A 25,468-nucleotide genomic window follows, 5' to 3' on the forward strand; every position below is an offset into this window, starting at 1 on the left:
GTTGTTTAATACAAAAAAAAAAAAACTTTCCGAGAATTTTCAATTAAAGCGATATTTATTTATTATATTCACAGAGTATGTTTACGTGCTATGTGCGAAAATAGACGTGCAAGTAAGAACACAAAAGCACTTGCACAACAGTACTTTCCACAACCACCAGAATATGCATATATCACTAAAGATTGAGCGCAGCCATGTTTCTTCTTTTTCCACTTTGGCAAATGCACTTTGCATGAGACTCAGTCAATAATAACAGTTCGTAGCGGAAGCAATAAAATTGCATTTTTATGAGCACAACTATGACGCACAATAAATCTCTATTGAAAACTCGTTTGCATTTGCAACAAAGCGTAGCAAACAATGAGTGTTGCTGTTGCACCCGCACACACCAGCAAGCACAGATTTACAGCATAGAGAAAGAGAGCTGAGAGTAATAGCGCCTGTGCAAAGTTGTGGATGAAGTGCATTTGATAACGAATAACACTTGTAAAACATGTAGCAAAACAAGTGAACAAAAAAAAATGAATGAAGCATAAATGAGCAGTGAAGTAGAGTAGGAGAAAATTGAGAAAGAGGCAAAAAAAAAATCAAAAAACAAAATTCCAATAAGACAACTGCAAAGCCACTGTAGCAACCACAGCGCAGCGTGCAGTAAACCTCAAACCGTGCAGCATAAAAAAAATTAAAAATGGAAAAAGGTACGCAACGAAATCCGGTGAAATCCACACAAAAGCAGAAGCGTGAGAAACGATTTATAAGTGCCAAAAAATGGCGAAAACACAATTTGCAAGTAAATTGATTGCGGCTGCATTGCATCCGGTGCATACCTACTCGCTTTTGCGAAGGCATTACAAGAAAGCGTGGAAGGTGGCAAAGAGAATGGCGGGCGTCAGAAGGTGGCAGTGTAAAACGTCAGTGAACGCCCACGTATGTAGCGAACGATTCCCCAGCGTAAGCGTACCACTCTACACAGCCTTCTATGGCCCGCTTTTGATTTTCATTCTTTGCTTTATACGCTTGTGGCGTGCAAAAAAGGTTTGCAACACACAGTGTTTATGCACAACAGTGATTAGTCATACGCCACGGTGGCTGAGGTGATGTTGGTGACTGGGGTGGCTTTTGTAATTTTACCTGACTGATACACAGATGTATTGTCACCGGGCGTGTAGCTTGAAAAAAAACCTCTTACAATGCGCTTAGACGATTGATTAATGGAAATTTGGCAAGGCGAACGGGCTGATAAGAAACAGGAAAAAAATTCAGCATCTTTGTTACTCATACGCACTGGTGTGCTAATGATTGCACAAATTAGCTTTGTAAGTACATATGTACATGGGGCGTTCCATACCAAATCGGACGTGGTTCATACTTCATGTGTTTGACTTGTTCAAAATTTTTAGGGTTGATGCATAAACATAAATAATAAATAAATATGAAGTTTGAGCTTGATTTATACATACAAAATTTTTTTTTCCAAATATCTCGAGAACAGTATGGGGGAAAATTTTGAAAAAAAAATCACACAAACATACAACAAAATTATCTATGAAAATAAATATTTTTCAAATTTTTTTTCTTGAAAAATTCTTCACATACAAATTTTTTGATAAAAAAATTGTTTTTGAAAATACGCCATCTCAAAAAAAAATTAAAAAAAAAATCACAATTGTAGCTCTGAGTGTTGTGCAATAAAAAAAATATTTTAAAATTTTTTTTCTTGAAAAATTTTTCACATACAGATTTTTTGATAAAAAAAATTAGTTTTTGAAAATATGCAATCTCAAAAAAAAAATTAAAAAAAATCACAATACTAGCTCTGAGTGTTGTGCACTGTTAAGTATATTATGATGGGGTGCGCTCTACAATAATTTGAGTTATGTTTTTGTTTTACACCGAAGTTGAGTAAAATGAGTACAATACAAATTTACAAATACCTTAAATTATTTTAGAATTTTTTTAAGTATGCAGTTTTGTAGCACATTAAAGTCCAAGTTTTAATCTACTTCAAAATTGCATTGATTTTTAATGCTGACGGCTTTTAATACTTTTTTCTTATGGAAGAAAATGCGCAAAATCATTTTCAAAGAAAATTAAAACAAAAATTAACGCCAGTTTTGCAATCGCTTAAGACCTGCCTTGTATTATACTAAAATTTCAGTCACTACACGTTTTGGCAATTAAAGTGGAGAAAAACTAAAGTCACTTTTTTCGAAAGACTTACAAAAGGTAATTTGCTTATTTTACTAAACTCAAAATAACTTTCTCTCTTTCAAAGTAAAAAAAAATGCGGACACTCCTCGATGTCAACCGTGCAAATGTATTAAACATAAAAATATTCTCTACATACTTTTGCCTGGCTTTATTCTTTATTTTTTACATTCATATGAACGAGTATTAGTGGATTTCAGTTTAATTTAAATTTTATCTCTTTTGCTTACCGCATTCTTTGGCGCGTTTTGCAGCTGCAGCACTTGTTGTTGGCCTCTTTTTTCTTGTTTTGTCTCTGTGGTGCGGTGGTTTTTCGGTTATTTTTATTTATATTTTGTATTTTCTTTTTAGTCTTAAGTCCTTTAAGCCTTTACTCTAGCAACGTAGCTCATGCGCTGTACTTCCTGCTGTTTCTGATCATCCTTTCGAGTACGCTGGTGGTTGCAACTCGGTTGTTAGCTGTGGCCAGGGCTATTGCTGTGGCTTTCACTGTCGCCGCTGCTGTGGCTGTGCCACTGACAGTTTCTGTAATTCACGCTGCGCTGACATTTGGGAGTATGACATTTGCTATGGATATATGTACATATTTATATGCACTACATATAGGTGTGTATATGTACATATGGGTGTGTGCATATTACACCCAAGCTTTTAGCTGTTAATTTATTTTTATTTTGTAGTTTATTTATTTGTCTGCTTTCAAAATTTATGAACAAGAATAGTATTTAAAGTTTCTTTTTCACAATTTCGCATTGTATGTGGGATTAGTTGTTATTGCCTTTGTCACAGAGAAAATGGGTGAACAGCAAGACTTTGAGCAAATTAATGGGTATACTTCATCTTGCTGAAAATACTTTTTCATTCAGATTTCTACTATTTTAGTTCTTTAGCTTTTAAGCTTTTAGTTTTCTAACTCGTCAAAATTTAAGACAACAGGCCGTACCACACAACCTTCCTACTATATCAGTGATGTTGGTTACCATTTCACTCCTCGTCAATGTGGCATGGCATTGGCTTTGATTCTTATATGCTCTGGGTATGAAAAGCGATTGTGACAGGTATTGTGTCCTATTGCTCTGAATTTTTAAATTTTTTGTTTTTAAATTTAGTCCAGTTGCTTTCATAGAAACGCGGCCTTTTGATTTTAGAGGTATCAATTTCGATGATCCATTACCAGAATTCTGGAAATAGAGTGTTTTCAAATAACGCAACTGAGTGCTGTGATATCTTTTAAATCAAATCTTTGAAATATTTCGTAGTACGTCTTCGCCCAGCTCGAATTCATAAACTCTATATATTTCGCTACTGGCAATTTTATTAACCGCTGGAAGGCTGCATCTATTACTTCGATTTTCAAATCTGGTTACAAAAATAATATAATAAACTATAAACCTATTTGTACCTAAACTCATCACTTTCTCAAAACTTTTCGAAAAAGTGGTGAGAGATAAAATGTACTTCTTTGTCAACAAAAAAATTGACCATATGAACATGGCTCTCTCTGAGGGCGCTCTACAGTTACCAACCTGGAAAAATTCTCACAATTTTGCATTTTCAAACCCACAAACTTTCGTAAAAAAGTCGAGGTTTTTAATTAGATGCCTTAGAATGATTTTGGGTGTGCATTTTTTTCTAGCTTAGTTAGATTTAGTGTATAAAGTGCAGGTTTGAAGGACTTACCTTTGATTTTTGGCATTTTTTTTGTTATGGAGAAAAAGCGACACCTTTTTACAAAAAAAAAAACAAATATTGCCAAAAATCAACTGTAAGTCATAGCTGGTTAAAATTTTTAACTTTATTATACTAAAAGTGAATGAGGGAAAATGTGGTGAGGGTTAGGTGACTGGTACTGAAGATCTTCCAGGCTGGGACCGTTCACTACTTATAGATACCGAGGGATTTCCAGTGCTGCTCGGCAACTTACATTAAATCTCCGCCACGGCGTATGAGCCTCTTCGAAAAATGGCAAACTGAAGTGATAACATTCACCTCAACTAGAGTTGCGTCGCCAGCGCGCTCTCCTATGACAGACACAGCTCACAAGGAACGCACACAATGGGTGTATCTCACCAACCTTAATCCATAATATGTCCTGGTCCAAAAGCTAGTTTCCCTTAAAAAATTAAAGTAATCGTGAAACTTTAAGCTTATACATTGACCCTCCCTGTTCACATGTAGTAGGCTCATTCGCTCCTAATCCGGCGCTTAGCGTCTATGGTGAATGCTGCAGATAAACACAGAGCCTGGTAAATAATTAAACTGCTATATAGCCAAGTGACTTCAGCCGAATACACCTCTATAAAGCCACCAGCCGAATTGAACGTACTAGTCATCTTCTAGGCACCTCACTGATCAAGGTTGTTTAGAAATACTTCGAGAAACTGTATGAGAATATTGCATGAAGACATGCCAAAGTAAATATTTCTGGGTTTCGAAATCAAAAAAAAATAAAGGCGAACGATGCAGGAAGCTGCAGTAAAGGCTATTGTCAACTTAACTTGTGTTTTTTGCAATTGATCCCTTAAAATAATGTAAAGAGGACAACTCTTAAAACGAAATATACACGCACTGAAAATTTTATTCTTCAATATCTTTTAAAAACAAAAAAAAATAGTAAATTCCGCGACTGATATTTATGCCTGAAAAGTAAGATTTATTCTTGCTTAAAATCATAGAAGTTAGTAAAAGTTTTGTGTTTTTATTGTAAAATGCATACCTGATGAGGTTTCTGTATTAAACATTACCATATATAAGCACTCACGGCCATCAACATTTCCAGCTTCAGATTGTCAAGGATTTAAACTTCTCCAAATCTGGCAAAGGCAATTTTTGTCAACGCTGCGGTCTGAAAGTCACTTTTTAAGAACTTGAAAAGTTACTGCAGCAAACAACAAATATTTTCAGCTACATAAAGAATTAACTTTGTGCACTTATACTAAAATTTTATATGTAGTTATGTGTGTATGTATATAGCATAAGTTTGTCTGTACTCTATACTTTGAGGTCCATACAAATGTACGTACATAAATATGTATTTGTATACACAGGCATATTTAGTTTAAGCATTTATGTAAAACGAAACATAAGCATGCACATTAGACCGTACCACCTTACAAGCGAAAAAAAATTTCGCCTTTACGCCGGACCGAAAAAATTAGAAATACTTTCATAGCAAATTTTTAATGATTTTTAGCAAGCTTTAATTTACCAGCATTAGGGTGGTAGGTTGACAGAAACTGAGGTCTGGTGGATAAAAACTAGAACGCGGTACTTGAGGTCAATGAACTTTAGATACTTTATGATCCGACTATATGGAGAAAAATGTTCGTCAAAAAAATAAAAAATGTTTCGAAATTGCTTTGCAAAAATTCTTTACATTCGACCAACTTTACTTTTCTAGTGCGGTCTAATGTAAATACAAAAATATATTTACATATCCACAGCAACATAAATAATTGTAATGCTCTGTTCCGGAAGGCTGCCAGCAAAAGTTTTGCCATTGAAAAATATTTTTTCCCAGCTCACCTTGAAAATAATTTTGCTTGACTTTCTGCAAGCGCAGACAGCAAAAATCGCTCCATTTTTGCTAGCGAAAATACCGTTTAAGCGTGTGAGAATAACTTTTGCTAGCCATTAAAGGAGAAGTTGTATGTATGTATATTGGTTTGTTGTATGCTTGCCTCTGTATATGTGTGTAGTTGAGTTGGTAAAAATCACTTAACCCTGATATTTCAAGCCGAAATCCCTCAACTTTTCCGCATAAAGTATTTACACTTTTCTACTTATTCTTTTTCTTCGCCTTCGTTGCTTTTGCTGCAATTTTTCTTCTTCTGTCGGCTTAGCGAGTGAACAAAGTGAGCGTACGAGTTCATAGCATGTATGTATGTATGCATGTATGTATGTGTGCAAGCGTATGTGTTTGTGCTGCCATCGAGTTCATAATTTTCCGTGCACTGCTGCAAACCATAATCATGCCAACGAACGTAACTCCACAACTGCGATAAATCCTTGATAATGCGACCAGGATGTAGATTTTTACGATGCAAAAAAAAACAAGACCGCATGTAGGCAACTATGCACACATCAACATACATACATACATACATACATATGTAGCTTTGTGGCATAACGTTTAACCTGCTGCTCAATTGTAGCTGTAGCTTGAAGGAGCTACTATTGGCGCTGTATTCGTTGCTTTCAATAGAGCTTTGCAAGTTAAAATGTTTCGCTTCATACTTGCCACATTTTGATCTGCAACATTCAGTGGCTGCCTGCCACTATATCTTCTTCAGCTTCAGCTTCATCGTCATCTTTATCTCCTTCTGCTGCTTTCGTCTTGTTAGTCGACCTGACGCCGGAAATAATTTTCTTACTTTCCTCAAGTTAATACCGGATGCATTGGCGTAATAAGGAAACCATAATGAAGCAGAAGCGCGCAAAGCAAAACGAGAATTGCTTATTGGGTTACGCTGTTCGTTGCGTTAGCGGACAAGCGCATCAAATTTTTGCCGATAAAATTGTTCTTCCTTTTAGCGATGAATGCTTTGACCGCGCGGATTCTGTAGGATATTAGAAGCTTAGCTTTATGAAATTTTGTGTTTAATTTTAATAGTTTTTATTGTGGTTTTGAAGGAAATTACTTTCTACTGTAACGGTATGTTGGATATAAAATGTTGAGTTCAAGTTAATGCGTATTGAGGAAGCTAAAACAATGTTGTCGAACCTTTCGCTTGAAAATACTTTGTTGGCATGAAGACTTACTGGCTATAAAGTTATTTGGTTATATCTTAATTATTCTTACATTCTTTACGGAAGTAAAGAACGCCTATTCTTTTATTCCAACATGATATTCGAAAATCTCGAGAAGAAATTTCCGAAATTTTGAACTCACAAAAAGTAACTTTTTACATTTTTTGCAGTTAATAAATAATTTGTTGGCTAAAATCCGCTAAGTAATCAAAATATTTATTTTCTCGGATTTTTATTAGAGTATGAGATCATTTAAATAAACAATTTTTTCTTTTTATTAATTATGAACCGTTTGATTTTTTATACCCGAGCGCACTTGTGCACAAGGGTATTATAACTTTGTTCACATAACGGTTGTTTGTAACAGGCAAAACGAATCGAGATAGATATAGACAAATGTATACATAAATGATCAGGATGAAACGAGAAATCGATTAAGCGGTGACTGTCTGTCCGTCCGTCCGTCCGTCCGTCCGTCCGTCCGTCCGTCCGTCTGTCCGTCTGTGCACACGATAACTCGAGTAAAAATTAAGATATCTTAACGAAACTTGGTACGTGTACTTCTTTCGGGTGTAGGACAGATGGTATTGAAAATGGGCAAAATCGGACAATAACCACGCCTACCTCCCATATAACGGTAATTTTCAGAAATACGAAAACCGCGATATTTTAGTAACTACTGAAGATTATTCACTCAAAATTGATATTTACAATAAGTTTTAGACAAAAAATAAGAATATTGTAAATTTTTGGAAAATGGGCGTAGCCACGCCTACTTACTGTTACATGTGTATATCTTGGTAACCGCTGCTTCAATTTCTTCAAAATTCGGCACAGTTGTTGGCCTTGATATAACATACGAAATGGCCGAAAATTTTTAAAATCGGACAATAACCACGCCCACATCTCATATAACGGTAATTTGGAGAAATACGAAATCTTCGATAAATCAGTAAATATTAAAGCCAATTTATTCAAAATTGATGCTTGCAACAATTCCTTACCAGGAAATACGTCTATAATAAAATTTTGAAAAATGGGCGTGGCACCGGCCACTTATGATCACATATATGTATCTCGGTAACCGTTCTACCAATTTGTACCAAACTCGGTATTTTTATTGTGCTTGCCACATAAAAGCAAAACGTTGAAAATTATTGAAATCGGACTAAAATTACGACCGCTTTTCATATAACGGTAAATTTCAGAAATGCTTGAAACTTCAATATTTGGCAATTTAAGGACGCTAATTTACTCAAAATTGATACACCCCGGCTTACCATGTAGCGGTAGCTTTCGGAAAGGTGAAAAACATATATGTATTTAATACTTGCGCCGGGTATTTAATGTTCGGCTCCGCCCGAACTTAGACTTTTTACTTGTTTTTTAATGAAATTTTAATGAAAACATTTTCATATGCCTCCCTGATAACACAAAAATCTTAAGTGTGAAGAACAATTGGTTTCATAAGACTCTAGTCATAGATCTTGCTCTTATAAGGGTTTTATACGGTTCTTGGTAAAGAACATATCGAGCCTTAGCCGCCAAAATAACGTAAGCGACATTTTAAAAAAATTGTTTTTTTTTGATTCAGAAATATTTCTGGAGCATCTAGATGCATTTCTGCATCAAAAATCAAGGACCGCAAGTTTCTCATCCAGCAGCAGACCTTCCCCACCTTACTTATTAGTAAAGTAATCGAAGTATGAATTCCTTATGTTTTTGATAGGATTTAAGCATAAAATATGTTTTCGTTTTAAGATCTGATTTGATACAATTTTTCAATAGTTATTCTCTTCGTGCTTGTTTTTTTCTAAGTAACAGTCCTCGTCTGACAAGGCCAACGCTCTTCTATGGTTCATTGCAAAATACGCCAATATGTTTTTTGGCGCTTATAAATATTTAGCCCGACTAATTTTTGGCATATTCTTACTTCAAATGACACGCACATTTTAATAATTAATTTAACCTATTCATAGTGATTAGTAAATAAATTTTTGTAAAGAAAGTTATAGTATGTAGACACTACACTTTGGACACTGCTTGATGAACGAAAAACACAAAGCATTCTGCTTTCCAACTGAGTACTAAACTATTGAACTATTGGCCATATGGCCGCCAGGCTCGAAACCCCGCACATTGATCTCTGCAAAAGCAGTAGAGATGCAGAGAGGGTATGTAGAATGCGGTAGAATACTCTCACCACTTCTTCGTGAACTTAGATAGCTTAAGAAAAACCAAATTAGAGGGTCGACTAGAATTCGCTGTAAAAGTAGGATTTTTTAAATTCATGAATGGCATTAAAATGGCTCTGTTTGGCTCCGAGTGAACTCTATAACCATACCATATAACCCAACCTACCTTTAGAGAAAGTAACTTTTCAGCTTTTTGAAAATAGACTGGTATCGACAATGGATTAACACATTACTGAGCTCTCTAAATTTTAATAAACGGCTGGTCAGGGGAATGTAAAGGGGGTTCAAAACGTCCCATCCAAACAAGTGCAGAAGCAGCTTCGTGACGTTGGCCGTGTGGGGTCTGGTCATGGGGTCATGGTTGTGCTGCATAGTGATGTGCTGAGTCGTTGCTTTTAAGTATTGATCGATACTCGGTACTCATTTAAAAAGTATGCAATACTTTCGATACTCGTTACCGAAATATTTAGGTTTCTAATAAAAGCGCACATAGTCCAAAAATATGGGAAAAAATCGGATAAAAAGCCGAATAGAGCTTTTAATACTGTTTCAAATTAAAAATGTATATACTCTGTATGTCGGTTCATCGCAATTATGCAGAGAAACTCTTACTTATTTGAATAATTTTTGTTCTAGATTAATCGAACGATATTATATTTTTAGGCCTGACGAGCTTCTTCATCCGTCAAAGCATTTTTCTTGAACCTTGGATCGACTAAAGTTAAAACTGATAAAACGATACATGAAATACATATGATGGCGAAGGTTTAATGTAAAGAATCGGTATCGGGTACCGAGAAGGAAGTATTGGATACCGAAATCTTTGTGAAGTATTGGGTACCGATAATTCAGCACATCACTAGTGCTGCAGGCAGTCCCCGTTTCACTACGAGGTATCGGGCGACTCCACGGAACCCTTGGTGGTTCGATGTTTTTTTTTTGAAGGAGATGCTCCTGGATCGAAAGATTTCAACGTCAACATTCAAACTCAAACTGGTCTCGTTTTGAAGGGGTGGAGTTAGTCTAAACGGCGGTGCCGAAAAACCATTCCTACGGCCACGATAGTCCTAACTAGTACACTTACTTTCTGGACGTGCCTCGTATGTAGTGATGGCAAAAAAATAAAAATAATCGATTAATCGAAAGCACTCGATTAACAATCGCAATTAATCTTAAAAAATTAACCGTTTAATCGGTCATTTCGATTAAAATCGAAAATTACTAAAAACCATTTATAAGTTATAAAAAAAACTGACTTACACCCCATGTCAAAATTATAGCGCACGACAAGATTTTTTTTGTTACTTAATTTTAGTTATTTTTTTAATATAGCTTATTCTTTAGTAAAAAACGTATAAATATAATTAATATATGCGCAATATTATTAAAAATAAACAAAAAATTCCAGCTTTTTAATTAGATTTTTTATGCTGAATTTCCTTTCGATTATTTTGAAAATTAACCGGTTAATCGCTCCATTAATCGAAAAGAAAATTTTGATACAATTAAATCGTTAACCGAATGAAAATATCCGATTACACCCATTTATAATCGGTTATTCGATTAATCGTCCATCACTACTCGTATGTAAAAACTAAAATTTTTATTTATGTAAAAACTTTGTCGTATATTGATGTAAGTTGTAAATTTAAAAGCATCACTGGCGATCATTCTCCCACCTTCAAGTCTCAAACATTTTGAAGGCAATAAAATGCTACCGAAAACACTTTTTTTTTGTTTTTTATATTTACCTACCATTCCTTTCGTGGTCGAGGACTTTATGGCTTTTCATAAAACTTTCGCGACAGAAAGGTGCAAGCAGAAAATGCGCGAAAAGTTTTGTTGCTGCCATACAATTAAATATTTTTCGCTTAAAAGCAACTTTCAGTGATGGCGAGCAACAACGACAACGAGACTATAAACCAAAAGACGTCCAAACTAACCACAAACATTTCCAGCAGCAGCAGCAGTGGTAACAACAACAACTGCTACAATGAATGCGTTTATGAGAGCAAACTCGAGTGCGTGTGTGTGTGTGTGTGCGCGCGTCTGTTATGTATGCGTGTACTATGCGCTGCATTCATTATTAGCCCCATTGTTCGCAGCCAGTTGTTAGCTGCTTCAAAAGTCGCTACACAATTTCCACCAACAACAAAAACAATTATTTTGCCTATTTGAACTTTGACACTTTTGCGCTTGCGCTGCTTTCAAGAAAATATGCAAATCCGTATGTACGAGCAATTGGCGCGGCGTGAATCGGCGTTGCGTAAATGTCGACAACATCTGCGTTGTTAACAACAATCATTGTTGAGTTGTGTGCGGGAAGGGGGGGGGGGGGGTGTGAAAGGGACAGGGAGTGAGTGGTAGAGGGTGGTTGAGTGCGTTGGCGAATTGTTGATTGCTATTTCCGCTTGGCGCTCCTAACTCAAATTGCAAATGTTGCACAGCGTGTGACAATAAATGGCATGGATTTTCATTTTAATGTAATTAAATTTTCTGCGGACAGCAAAGATTGTTTTTAATTACATGCAATCAGTTGTCTTACTTGATTTTTGTTTACATCTTTTTTGTGTGTTGTTTTGCAGTTTTACTGCTCTGTACGAGATTGTGGTGGCTCAAGCGCGAGTGCCAAAAGCGTTGTCATTTCATTGCAATTGTTTTTCTTGGCAACCCGTTGATGCTGCCGCTGCTGCTTTCTTAAGTAATTTCAACGTTTTTGTGCGACAATAGAGCGTACTTATGTAGCTGTCAGCTGCGTGCTTTGGTAGCAGCCCTGCGAAGCTATGGTTGAGTGGTGAAGCGGCGTGAGTGCTGTTGTCATTCTTGGCGCTATTGTTACTGATGACACTCTTGTTGTATGTATCAGCGGCAAAAGGGTGACGACGACCCGCTTTGGTGATAAAAAGCGTAACAACAGCGCTAATAAATCAAAGTGGAGCAATTGTTGGCGCTGAGTGTTGAAAATTGCTATTGCCATTGACATTTACTGCCGCTAAAAAGCTTTAGCGTAACTCAGCTGTGATTTTTCGCCGCCAGTTTAAAAACTTTTTTTTCGGTAATATTTGTTGCTGCTTAATTTCATAAAGTTTTCGATCATAATTTCTACTTTTTTATACTTTTTTTTTCTAAACACAATTTTCTTCAATTATTTTTTTGGCTACTTAAAATTGTGAAAATTTATTTTCCATTAGTTGCGCACTATATGCGGCGTTCAGTTACTCAGAAGTGCACATAGTCATAAGTGCACATATGAAACCGTTGACTGGCAAAATATTCGTTCAATAATTTATTTCATTTTCTTAGTTTGCTAAAATGTCACTCAAAACTTTGATTAATTAACTAAAAATTGATATCTGCACATATTGCATTTCAATAAAGTGCACTTGAATGCAAAAAGGTACTATTTTATTAAAAAAAACTAGCAAGCTTTCGAACTTATTGCTCTAATACACCGGGAAAAGTTTAATAACATATTTTTTTAAGTAGGAAATATGGAAACTTGAACTTAAAAACTCACTGACGAGTTCATTTTCACAAATAATTTTAGTTAAATAAATAGAGCAGGGACCGATTCACTGTGAAGAATTTGGTCTACAAGTAAGTGATACATGCCAATCGATTTCTTTTTTCACCCAGAATGAAATTTTAAAATAAATTTTTATTTGCAATTTTTGTGCAAAATTAAAAAAAAAACAATTATTTTTGATTTTTATTTAATAAATCCAAAATAACAATTACTTTTGATTTTAATCTAAATAATCTGCAAATAACAGTTATTTTTGATTTTTATATATGCGTCTTAGATAACAGTTACCGCAGACTTTTATTTATAAAAGTCATCAATAAAAATCAGTCAGGGACTTTTACATTTAAAAATCATCAATATAAATGAATGACCGACTTTTAGTTTTTAAGTCCTTCGTATAAAAGTCATTATAATTTTTCGCAGTTAAGAAGTTGTTGGAGAACAAAAGTTTACTACGACTTATACAAATGACTTTTATAAGTATGATTCAAAAAATAAAAGTCAATGACCGATTTATATTGATGACTTGTAAAAGTTAAATTCACTGACTGATTTTTATTTATAACTTTTATGAATAAAATTCTTCAATAACTGTTATCTAAGACATTTAATTTTAAAATTAAAAACAACTGTTATTTGCAGATTATTTAGATAACAATAAAAGAAATGTTATTTTGGATTTATAAAATAAAAACCAGAAATAACTGTTATTTAAGGAGTAATTAAATAAAAGTAAAAAAAAATAACTGTTAAGGAGCGATTTTTTAAGGAAACTTGTAACTGTTACGGTGCTTGGAATAGGGACAATATGAAAGAGGCAGGGAAGTCACCTTTTGATTCGACAGTATGAAGGCTGATCAAACGATGTCGTCTACATACATATATATGTACAGTGACGGACAAAACTGTAACATGGTGTAACACTTTTTACTTCAGTCATCGCTATCTTTCCAAGTTCTAACGACTTTCATACTTTTGTTGTATGTTATTATTGGTACACCTGTACTTCCTCTCTCATAATAATTTGAAGTCAATCCAACAACAATAAAAAAACCAGCAGACAAAAATGTAAATTAAGGCAGATGTTACAGTTTTGCACTCACTCTCAGTTTTGCATTTTACAGTTTTTTTTTTACTTAGTTGGAAGTCAGATGACTTTTTTTGTATTGTAATTTATTGAAGAAGTAATCACCAGTAAATAATATAGTTAGTTATAGATAGATTACTCTGCCACTAACCCTATTTTAAGTTTCGATGCATGCGTGCGAAAATTCACTGACCCCTTCCAAACATCCCGTGAGAACTTTTAGTTGAGAAGAGGCTACTATGAGTCATTTAGGAGACGCAGTAATCAGTGTTTATCCGAGTTTGTTAACCAACTGATCCCCCTTAGTCTGCATTCGTTCCGCGTGCTCAAGGACAGGCGTTATGTTCAGCATGACACTCAGCATCAGAGATTGAGTGGTCCTTAGTGCTACACTAATACCAATTAGGGCAGCGCATTGTACACGCTCTAGCAGCTGAGCTCGTGTTGCTTTCTCCACTGAATTTCAACAAACAAGGTTTCGTTAAACCAATAAATTACTTAAGGCGAGAGACATAATCTTTTATCAATATCTCTCGAGCAGAAGTAGAAGCAACCTAAGCGTTTTTCACCCTTTCCCCATTGTTTTCCTTCAACAGCTTCGACAGCTTCCTCTCCAGGATCAGGCACCAAGTACTTGAGTCAGCTCAATAAGGGCATCCAAAAGTCAGCCTCTAAACCTAAGTGCCAGGTCATCTACATAGGAAATTTCAAGTTGCTAATAAACATTCCAAGTATGCGGCAAGTCGGGCAATAAATAGGACTTTTAGAAATGTTTTGATCACTTCACGAATTTAAAGTAATTTTTTCCCTATTTTCTGGTGATGGACCCGTATTTATCCTTATCGTCAAGACTAAGAAATGGCTGCAATTGGAATAGAATTTCGACGGGAAGGATAGTCTATGCCTTTAGCTATGTCCTCCGTGGTAGAGCTTTATATCTTGCTTTCCGTTTTCCCCCTACAACCCTATTTTTAACCGGCTTATAGAAAAGTAGGAGGTTATCAATTCGTCGGAATATATTTTTTTGTTTATGTATGTTATGTTGTTTTTCCTTTACGTGCATTTAAGCTTTATATCGTTTGCTTCTGTATGCATACTTATGTATGTATGTATGCATGAATGTTCTCGCAATATAACAGCACACGTATTTTCTTAAGAAAAAGTCAATACAAAAGGTGTACAAGACAGTTGGTAATGAAATTAATGCATCATTTTCATTATTAAGAACATCCATTAAAATTTCTTTGGTTCATTAGATTAAGTATGCTAAAAGGAATTTCGATTGAATTATACCAAAAAGTGCTTGCCACCAAGAGCAGAGTTGAACGACATCGAATGGTGTAATTTCTAGATTTATTTCATTAGCAAATGTTAACAAAGTTAAATTTGTTTCCAGCTATCAGCTATACAAATACTCCTGCAGCAAATATTAAGGGTATTCACCGAATTGAGCATGTGACCTGGCAGTATTTTTAGTAACCAGATCAGTCAAACTGGCAAAATTTTTGGCTGTAACTTAAAATAATTCCATAACGGGTAGATGAAGGGCCAGTTTGATCGTAAAATTATACTGCTTTAAATAACGAAATGCCTTATCTCACCAATTTACGGGAAACAATTTTTAATTAATTAAAAACTATCGACAAATAGCGCATTGTTGCTAAAATCGTTCTTAATCGGAGGTTTTCATCTATTGCGTGAATGGTACGAACGTCATTTTCATAACGAAGGAAACAATCAATCTTGATAATTAAATCCCCCAACCTATTTACTGCCGGTTTCACCAGCAATTTAAATGGAATTTGATTTCTTATTTTCTGTCAATTTCCATATAAAATTCAAAAATTTTAAATCATTTTTCACCTAAATTGCTTTCGTGAAATTGGCTGTTATTCCAGGAAAGATTAGGAAGGCGATTGTGTGTTGGGCATAGACCCAAAATAACTCTACAGCCATATACTAAGATGGCTCAATACTAAACCCAAAAGCAAGAAGTATACACTCAAAAGGTTTCTCCTTGAATTTGCATATAAAAAAGCTGAAAGTACTTGGATGGCAAAGAAAGCTCTTCGATAGTGGGAGATATAATGCATGAGAGTTCTTAACAAGTTGGGAGGTACACAAATACAAGGTACATACATATGTAGCAAATAAACTTCCGAGAAGGTGAATCCTGCCTTAAACCCAGCGTTGCCTTTTTGTGGGTAATTCCCGAAATTCGGGAAAATTTTAATTTTTGTGGTTAACGTTTGGGCAACGATATGTTGTGGGGAAATTCGCTATTTAATAGTTATCTACGAAAAATAAAAATATTTTTTATATATAATTCAAGCAGGTATACTATTATTAGCAACACTGTGTTTTTATTTTGCAGCAGCAAGGCGAATTTATACAATGCGGTCTTGCCTGAACAATGTAAAAACGATGTGTTTTTTGTACGTTGGTGGTAATTCTTGCTGTCATTGTAAGTTGTTATTGTAATTTTTGGTTTTGCTCTACCGATACCACCTTGTATGAATTCGCCGTGTTCAGTAGTTTGCAGAAACTATTTTACTTTGAATTGCCGATTGGTTCTAAAAGCTTTGTAAGCCTAGCAAACCTTTACAGTCAGAAGTGAACTAGAAAATGAAATAATCACGTCGCATAGGAACAAACCAGCAATGGAGAAGTGGTTTAAAAATAAAAGATCTCAGGTAAGAAATGGCCTTTGTTAGTTTGAGCAATGGTATGAAGTGAGGCTTGACAGGAAGGAACTTACAAAGCTTCAAAATAACATCCAGGTAGTAATCGAATTCAAAGCTACTCGTGAATACAATAATATATTTCTTATATTTTGTATCTTAATAACCACATGGGAAATTGAAGAAATAAATATAAAATTTTAATGACTAAATACATTTGTACAATCACAGTTCAAAGAACTGACCTCATCTAATGATTTTTTATCAGTTTAAAAATTTTCGGTGTAGTTAAAAATCTTCTAAAACTACTTTAATCATTATTTTAAATACAAGACTGTTAAGCTTAAGATTTTACGATGATTAACATGTCTTGTGAATCCCCTAATTGTATATTTTAAGAGATAATACAAAGATTTGTGAAAGAAACCTAACTTAAAAAAATATTTATTTTGCTTGTGGGTAATATGCGCTGAATTTGAAAAAGCGATATAAATTTGTGCATTGTTACCAAATTTTTATTCTATCCAAAACCACCAAAATTCGCTGTCAGCATTCATAACAACGATAGTTGGGAGAACAATATAAACAAAATGCTTTTATGGAAAATAAACTTCATTCAACCAACTAATCTACTGCATTTTTCAGTAGCGCACTTGTAATCTTGAAAAAGTATGCGTATTTCCATTGACGTAATACTCGGTGACATCTTGTAATAAAATCGCGTAAAGAATGATTAAATTTTTTGTTCATACACATCTGCATCAAAGGCAGCAATCGTCAAAGAAATACTAGATAGAGCTTGTCAAAACACAGTAGAAACGTTGATGCGTGACTTGGGCGGCCGAAACGACTGCCACTGAATTTGTAGGAAATATACGCATTTCTAAAAAAATATTTCAATATGTGTGTATGTAGTATGTATGTAAATATTGAGCAGTGTAATACAAAACATAACAGAGGATATTTGAAAAATAATTACATACATATGTATATAAGAAAATGATTGATTTGTTGTATTCGTGTTAAATGTTTTATGAGCAACTTAAACAAACAATTTCAACATCACTTTGAGCTTATTAAATTAATAAATTTTAGAACAAATGTGACATTAAAAATTTTGTAGTGCATGCAAATCATAATTGACGCATGTTTGCTAAATAAATGAATAAATGAAATATAAATTTCCATTGGAGTAAAATACATTTTGCGCGCGCATTGATTATTTATTCAAACTACATTTTACAGCTGTTGTTGTTAGTTGTTGGTTGTGTTTGCAATTTGTAATTTTAATAGCATCGCTTTGTTGTGTGAACAAGCTGTTGTCTCTTGTGCGCTGCATCGGCGCATATTTGCAGCATTCATTATTTAATAGAAACAATGGATTATGGCGCTAAATAAAGAAGACGAAAAAAAAAAACACCAAAATAAAATGAAATGAAATGATTCGAATAAAATTACTCTAACTTGTATGCGCAATTGTATTGCTTATTGTTTTCGAAAGGCTGTTGCAATGAATTTTGCAATTAAAATTATATGTTTTTTTATATATATATGAATATACGTATTTAACTCCCGGTGAATGTCCATACAGAGAAATCAACTGGCGCGGAACTGGTGAAATTCCGTCAATACAGGGCATTTTATTTCTCTAAAATTTGTACGGGCACTGTAAATAAAACTTTTCTTTTAGATTTTTAGGCCAAAAAAAAAATACATATTTTTTACTTTATATATATCTTTTTGTAATTCTTTTGCATTGTAAAGCGTAATTTAAAAATTTTTAGAAAATTATATTGAAAGAAAAATCGAACCTAGCCGCTCCTTAAGCTTAGAATCTTTCTCTAAAGAGAAATAACCAAACAAATATTTTTTATTACTTCTGTTGCTTGAAAAACACTTTGCTTTTGCCATAAATTTTCTTGAAGAAATACCAGCATTTTTTATTGAGAGAAATTTTGATAAAAGAAAAATTCTTTTCCATTTCTTGGTCGCCATTTTAAAAAAATTTTGAAAACTCTTGAAATCATCATCAGAAATCGGAAACAGTTTACACATACACCTGGTTTCAAGGTAACTAGAAGAAGACTAGTTAGTACGAAGGGAGAATCTAATAAAATATTGGCGTAGGTAATTTCATGGCATACATATATATGCACGTTGACGAAAACTTAAATAGGGACGCAATATTTCAATAAGTTTTGGCTATTTTGCTTTTGTTTAGATATTGTTTATAGTATTTTGTGGTAGTAAATACATCGACGGCTGAACGCCCTATCTTCGACCACTTGTCAAGAACGCCCTATTTCAGAATTCGACTCAAAAACGCCTTATCTCAGAAAACTTTTCATGATCGTACGAAGTATGTTTAACATTTTTTTATGGAGAAAAGGAACAACACCTTCAACAAAAAAAAAGGCCATAAATTAACGGTACCTTTGCTATATTGAAATTGAATGGAATATAAAACTTCATACTAATCTTTTTTTAAAGAAATATCATTAAAAAAGTTTAAATTTTTATGAACATTTATCGAATTTTTCTCAATTTTGTACGAGGTTTGAAGTTCAGCCACATATCGCTACCTGAAATGCAAAAAGACGTAACAACGTCCCTGAAATCGAAAAATTCATGACTAAAAATAATTATTTTTTTTTTTTATAAAACGATGTGGGGAGTTGTAATTCAATGAAATCCACCATATCAATCAAAAAGTTAATTTTGCATTTTTTATAAGTCACGACTTTTTACATTTTAGCGACGATGTTTGTTACGTCTTTTTGCATTTCTGAGGACGATATGCTTTCAAAAATATTAAAAAAAAATGGCCAAAAATTCTTAAAATGTCGCGTACCTATTTATGTTATCGCTACTGTATGTGTAATGAATCTCTTTGAAACGAAATATTTACGTAGGCATTACATGAACAAACATGTGAACATTAGGGTGGTACAAAAAAAAAAGAGTTTAAAATGTTAAGCGCTCATCCCCTTAGACTTTTCTAAATGTAAAAAAGAATATCCCTATTTGTTTGTTTAAAGAAATATAATTAAATATAATTTTTTTTTTAACCAAAAAATTGGGATATGCGTTATAGAATTTATAAAATTCCTAGGACCTAGGAGGTGAGAGCTTAACATTTTAAACCTTTTCCCCCCGCACCGCATGCATATTTGGACCACCCTAGTGTACATTCTCTTGTTAAGCGTTGCTGTTTTTTTTTTTAAATTTGTCTGGTTGTGTTAACATTTATTTTAATTGCCTGCCAACGAGTTTGTCATCTATTCACACATTTGAATTTGTGTGTATTTTTATAATTTTAATGCATGTAAGATGAGTAAAATGAATAAAATTGTTTGCATTTCAGTCGCTTTTCCAAAGTTTATTGAATTATTTATTTATGGCTCAAATTTCGAAATTTATGGATGTAAAATTTTCCATATTTAAAGTGCTCGTTAAAAAATTCGAGCTTAAACCCTGGTTACGTTTAGTGTTAGAGTAGCTATGTATGATTTTAAAATATATGTATTAAGAAGTTGGTGGGTTGGTTGGTCGATGTAGCAAGCTCAGTTGCTTTTTCTTAACCCAAATTGTCCCAAATTGAATTTGGTTCGATTTTTTTCTTTCTAGTCTATACAGGGTAAAAGTAGCTTTAAAGCAAAGAAAAAGAGATGTCTAAAACTTTGGGAGCAGTAAGCTTTAAACACGCTTTTGTCGCAAAGAAGTGAGTATGCTTATTAATTTTTTTCTGAAAATGATGACTGAGAGATAAATAGATCACGATTTATTCTGTAGTTCTCGCGGTCGCTGATTACGAATCTGAAGCAATATTTTTTTTTTCATTCAAAATGGTGGATCCAATATGGCGGAAATTTGTTTAAAAATTTAGCGGACTCAATTAGAGTTCATTACTCGCGGGGTCTCGGGATCACTGATTGCGCATCTAAAGCCAGATTGGAAAAATTGAAAACGGCGAACCCAGACGAGATGAGAATGTTACTCATACGCCATGTACTTACGTTTGCTTTAACCGATAAACCGTGATAAACGGTAGATCAGTAGTGCAATTCACTAACTTTTAACGATACGATTTGTCGAGGTCTAATATAACGATTTTTGTGGTTTGCAGTAACGATTGTGTTATTCGGTAACTCTTTTTTAACGACACTAAACAGCTGACATTTTCTTTTTATTTCAATACAAGAAAGGTGGCATCACAGCTTAACGAAACGTCAAAAAATGCGAAAAGCACAAAGAAGAATGACGAAAAACAAATAAATTCTTTGCTTGCATAGTGGTATACACATAGATTTCTGAATATTTTAATATACTTTTACAAAAAGTAAGTAAAATAAAACGTTTATTTATTTTGTATTATTAGGCATAACCATTTTCGCATATTATAGAATGGCTTCGTCAGTGCCCAATATTCAAAAGAGAAGCCGGACCACAGCAGAACAACTAAGTCGCATGGTGGACTTTTTGACGGAAACGCCGGGATTGGCAGGATCAAGGTTCCAGAAGCTTCATGGAAAATCGGACTGCGACAAGAAGTGGAGTGAACTAGCGTCAATGCTGAATAGCCTTGGTGGTTCGGTGAAGAACGTCGACCAATGGCGCACAGTATGTAAAAGTTGTTTAGTAATTTAATACCACGTTTAAAATTTTGTTTTGCAAATAGGTATGGAGGGATTTGAAGAGCCGTACTAGCATTAAGGTGCGTGATAGGAAACGAAAGCAGGCAATGACGGAAAAAAATCCCATTAATGAAGAGCCACCCACTGAGCTTGAGAGGCGTGTGATTGCTCTTGTCGGTAGCGACTATGTGCAGGGCCATGAAACTGTTGCTGAAAGTGTGCCAGTGGAAGAGGGAAAAAGCAAATAAATAGTTATGAATAGCACAGCAGTTAACAATTCTTCTCATCATTAGGAACTCCAACTGCGTATGGAAGAGGGTGATGAAAGTGTAATCATCGAGATGCCATCTATTTCTCACGAAGTGAGCATTGAGATGTGCACATCGACTCCTGTAACTCCTGCAGGAAAAACGCCACGTAGAGGAGCCAAAAGAAGGCGTGTGGACGGTGGTACCGAGGCCCAAAAATCGTTTTTGGAAATCGCTCAGACCCAAGCAAATTCCTTAAAAGTAATTTACTTATTTGTAACTTTACATAAGTAAAATATCATGACATAGTTTTTTCGGTTCTTTTTCAACAGATGCTAGCAGAGTCGAGTGCAGCGAATGTACAAATAGCAAGTAGACAAGCAGATGCTTTGAAGGTAATTTTTTGTATATACTAAAAAATAGTATTACATTCGTATGCCCTTTCAACAGTTGTTAGCTGAAACAAGTACGGCGAGTGTGCAGGTAGCGAAATCGTTGGCCGAAGCTATGACCACAATGGGGGAAGGTTTAAAGGCATGTGCGGATGCCTTTAATAATTTAAGAAACGCTATCTACCGCATGTAAATATTGTGTAAATATGTAGTTTTTGAAGTATTTTTTGTTTTAATATTTATATTAGTTTTAAGCGTTTTAAATATAAGTTGAAGTTCTTTTTTGTTTTTATATTTATGTTAGAGTTAAGTTTTCATTTGATAGAGCATGAAGTTCCTTTTTTTTGTATTTATGTTAGAGTTAAGTTTTAATTCGACATATCATGAAGATAACTTTTTACATTTAGAATAACTTTTAAAGATATTCGAAGATGAATTTTTACATATTTGAATTGATCTTTATTTGTTTTTAATAAGCGAGTTATTTGAAGTTCTTTTGATTTTCAAATGAATTCAATGTTTACAAATTTAGTTGATAGAGAGGTATACTGTACTTACTGCATGTAAGATATACCACATATATTTCTTATATACAATAAGTAATGAAATTTAATTTTGTGAATTTTTGTTTTAATTTTGTGATGTGCCTGTAACTTGAACGTCCCACACCATATCATATTATAGAAACTGATCTGTGATTACATACTGAGATCTGTCTTTTGATGGACCCTATATTTAATGAATATTTATATATATAATTCTAGACTTAAAAAAAATTTACTCAAATTAAAGACAAAATAAGACTGAGTTTTTATTTATGTACATAAAAATGTTTAATAAAATGCCAAAATAATTTTATTGTACTCCTTCTGAATTTTTATTAATCAACGTTTTATTCATGTAAAATAATTTGCAATTAGCCGGTCTTGGACGCGTTTTGCTGTTGAAGACGGCGCGTCTTGATTTACATTACTGCTATGTGTCCTTGGCTCTAGGAAATCAGTCTCGGGATCGTATGTTTGGTTACCCAATCGCAAGTTATGCAACACTGTGCAAGCATTTACTACTTTTCCAGTAAATCCAGGATCATACAAAAGAGTCCTTTGCTGAGATAAGCATCGCCAAGTTCCTTTGAGAACGCCAAAAAGTCTCTCGACTGGGTTTCGAGCTTTGCACAATGCCTCATTGTAGTGGAATTTAGGACTCCCTTCTGGTTGGTTTGGTAGAGGAGTCATCAACCACGGCTCCAAAGGATATCCTGAGTCACCTGCAAATATATATTGGACATTTTCAATTAAATTGATTTTAATAAATAAGTTTCAGTGGATTTAAAAAGTTACCAATCAAAAACACGTTATGGTCTCCATTTTCAAAACTTCGCTGCATAACTCTCCGGACTGCAGAGGAGCTCCAAATAAATGAATCGTGTCGCGCTCCTGGGTATTTAGCATTGACAGCCAAAATCTTTAGATTTGGATCACATATCTATATTTGTATAAAATAAAATTAATACTCAGTAGTTTAACCCTTGAGCAAATTTTACTCTTACCATTTGCACATTGATAGAATGGTATCCATGGTGGTTGACATACGCTTCTTCATGATGCTTTGGGCTCATGATTGACACATGAGTGCAATCGATAGCCCCAATAGTACCTCCTACAAATGGTGCGGATGCTGAGGCGAAAATTTCTTTTGCAGCTTGCCGCTCTATTTGGGTCATTGGAAACCTAACCTTTGCCAAAAACATGGTGCGGTTTATTGCATCCGTTACGCGATGTATACAGCGACTTACGGACGACTGGCTCATGGATATCCCCCATTGCTCTCCGACTGGACGTTGATAACAGCCAGTTGCGAAGAATCGCAAGGCAGTTAGAACCTTTAAAATTTACAAAATCATTTAAAATTGAAAAATACTTGAAAATTACATTATTTACCTGTTTCTCTGTCGTTATCGCAGTTATTCTTCGACCCCTTAATTGGCTATCAAGCTGGGAAACAATATCTTCAACCAAGTCTGGGGTTAATCGGTAAAGGTTACGAAACTCAGTTGCAGCCAAGTCGAAAGGGTTGTCCACTTCTCGAAGCAAACGTCTATCCACTGATGAAGAGCTTATTATCTCCTCATCTTGGGATAAAACGTATGCCAAATACTCAAATGCCATTTTTAACAAAAAGTTTTTCTTTTATATATTACTTAAGTAAATTCGCGATCTATATTATTTTATTTTAACTCAAATGAAATATCAAATTTTCTTTTGTCGATGCCGCTAACAACTTCAAAATATTCGTCGTTTACTTAACGAGTAATCGAGTAGTTAACGACAACAGTTGATCAAGCGATAGCGAATATCGTTAAAATATGTTTAGCGAATTGTCAAATCGTTAAAATCGTCGTTAAGTTTTCTTAACGATTCGATAATCGTTAAAATAGAATGGCGAATCCCACTACAGATATGGATCTTCCATTTTCATCTGATTCCAGATTCATAATCAGCGACCTTAAAATCTCTAACTCTAAATTTTTAAGCGAATCCAGTCGGATTTGATTTAAAATTTTTCCCAATCTACTTTTTTTATTTATTTTTTTTGATGTTGAGTTGAACCGGGGGCTTGAATCCAGGCCCTGCGTAATGGTAGCGCGCACTGCTAACTACTTCACCACAGCGGCCGCCGTGTTTAACCCACTTTTGGTCGAAACGGGTAGTCAATAATATGGCTAAAAGAAAGAGCAATCGAGTTTTCCAATAAATACCATTTTCCTCCATTTTAGAAGGGTTGGATTGGTGGCCTGTGACACCCAGTATATGTATTTGTTGGTTCCGATACAACACGCATGCAAAGATGAAGGCGCTGAATTGATATTTTTTTTATCTTGTTTACTCTTTAAATAAAAAATATTGAGATTTTCATTTTCCACTTGTATCTAAATATTTTATACTTGAATTTAGCTAGGGAAACGTGTCGATTCTTTGACCTCTGATGTGTCGTAAGTACCACATATTTAAATGAAGGGCGAAGCCTTATACATAAAATGTCTTAAATATAGATGTGTGTGTGTACGCACGTGTTTGTGTTTAATACAAATGTAAGTACATTTTCATAAATACATATTTTTTTGGACAGCAAAAATTTATTTTATGCAATCTGAAGTTTATAGTTTTGTAATTTCCAACATTTTATTGCATTGTACAGCAGATATTTATTTGCTTTTTCCTACAAAAAAAATAAGCACAAGACACAATTTCACTTGTGTTTATTTAGTATACTTTACACATACGTACGCTTATAATTTTGCAGAAAATCGCCAATTAACCATTTTCCTTATCCATTCCGGCTTCAACTAAAAGCATTTGCATTGTAAATTTTACCATTTAGTAAAGGATGGCAAGCAAAATAACCGAGAGCCGATGTCCTGCGGCCGTCATGGTTCAAATAATGGAGCAATAAAATACTATATAAAATTGCCTAAAATTGTAGCAGCGATCTAATAAGTATGTATGTATGTAAGTGTGCATCTTGTAACCGCTCTATTTATTTTACAGCAAGCGAGTTTATTTTTATTACTTATATTTCTTTTTATACATACATATGTATGTATGTATGTATGTAGTTATGCTATACCATTGTTGGCGACCCGCTGGCGTGGTCAGCTGAACTCAACAGCCAGCGCCCACTCGCAATCAGCCGCCGCCCCCGCCCCCGACAATTTCAACGCCAGTCGCCAGTTGAAGTGTTCTTGATA

At 34.4% G+C, this 25,468-nt stretch overlaps 1 protein-coding gene across 1 annotated transcript; it reads right to left on the reverse strand.

Annotated features, from left to right (window-relative positions):
• Window positions 1-22,616: 22,616 nt before the first annotated feature.
• LOC118747580 (putative nuclease HARBI1) lies at window positions 22,617-24,039 on the reverse strand. The gene is made up of 4 exons (XM_036481632.1): window positions 23,661-24,039; window positions 23,270-23,602; window positions 23,061-23,205; window positions 22,617-22,987 (listed from the first exon to the last, which is right to left on the reverse strand). Exons 1-4 carry the CDS (start codon window positions 23,886-23,888, stop codon window positions 22,617-22,619), a joined length of 1,077 nt encoding a protein of 358 aa, XP_036337525.1. The 5' UTR covers window positions 23,889-24,039.
• Between the last annotated feature and the right edge of the window lie 1,429 nt (window positions 24,040-25,468).

This window comes from Rhagoletis pomonella, unplaced genomic scaffold, assembly GCF_013731165.1.
Source record: "Rhagoletis pomonella isolate Grant_MI unplaced genomic scaffold, Rhpom_1.0 Rhpom_scaffold_00012, whole genome shotgun sequence".
In the NCBI taxonomy this organism is placed as follows: Eukaryota; Metazoa; Arthropoda; class Insecta; order Diptera; family Tephritidae; genus Rhagoletis; species Rhagoletis pomonella.

What these genes read in the sequence shown, in the direction of transcription:
- LOC118747580 (XM_036481632.1), bottom strand. Translation starts at nt 23,888, where the DNA reads ATGGCATTTGAGTATTTGGCATACGTTTTATCCCAAGATGAGGAGATA. An exon ending in CGATAACGACAGAGAAACAG is followed by an intron (nt 23,603 to 23,660) that starts GTAAATAATGTA and finishes TAAATTTTAAAG; the next exon opens with GTTCTAACTGCCTTGCGATT. An exon ending in ATTCTATCAATGTGCAAATG is followed by an intron (nt 23,206 to 23,269) that starts GTAAGAGTAAAA and finishes ATACAAATATAG; the next exon opens with ATATGTGATCCAAATCTAAA.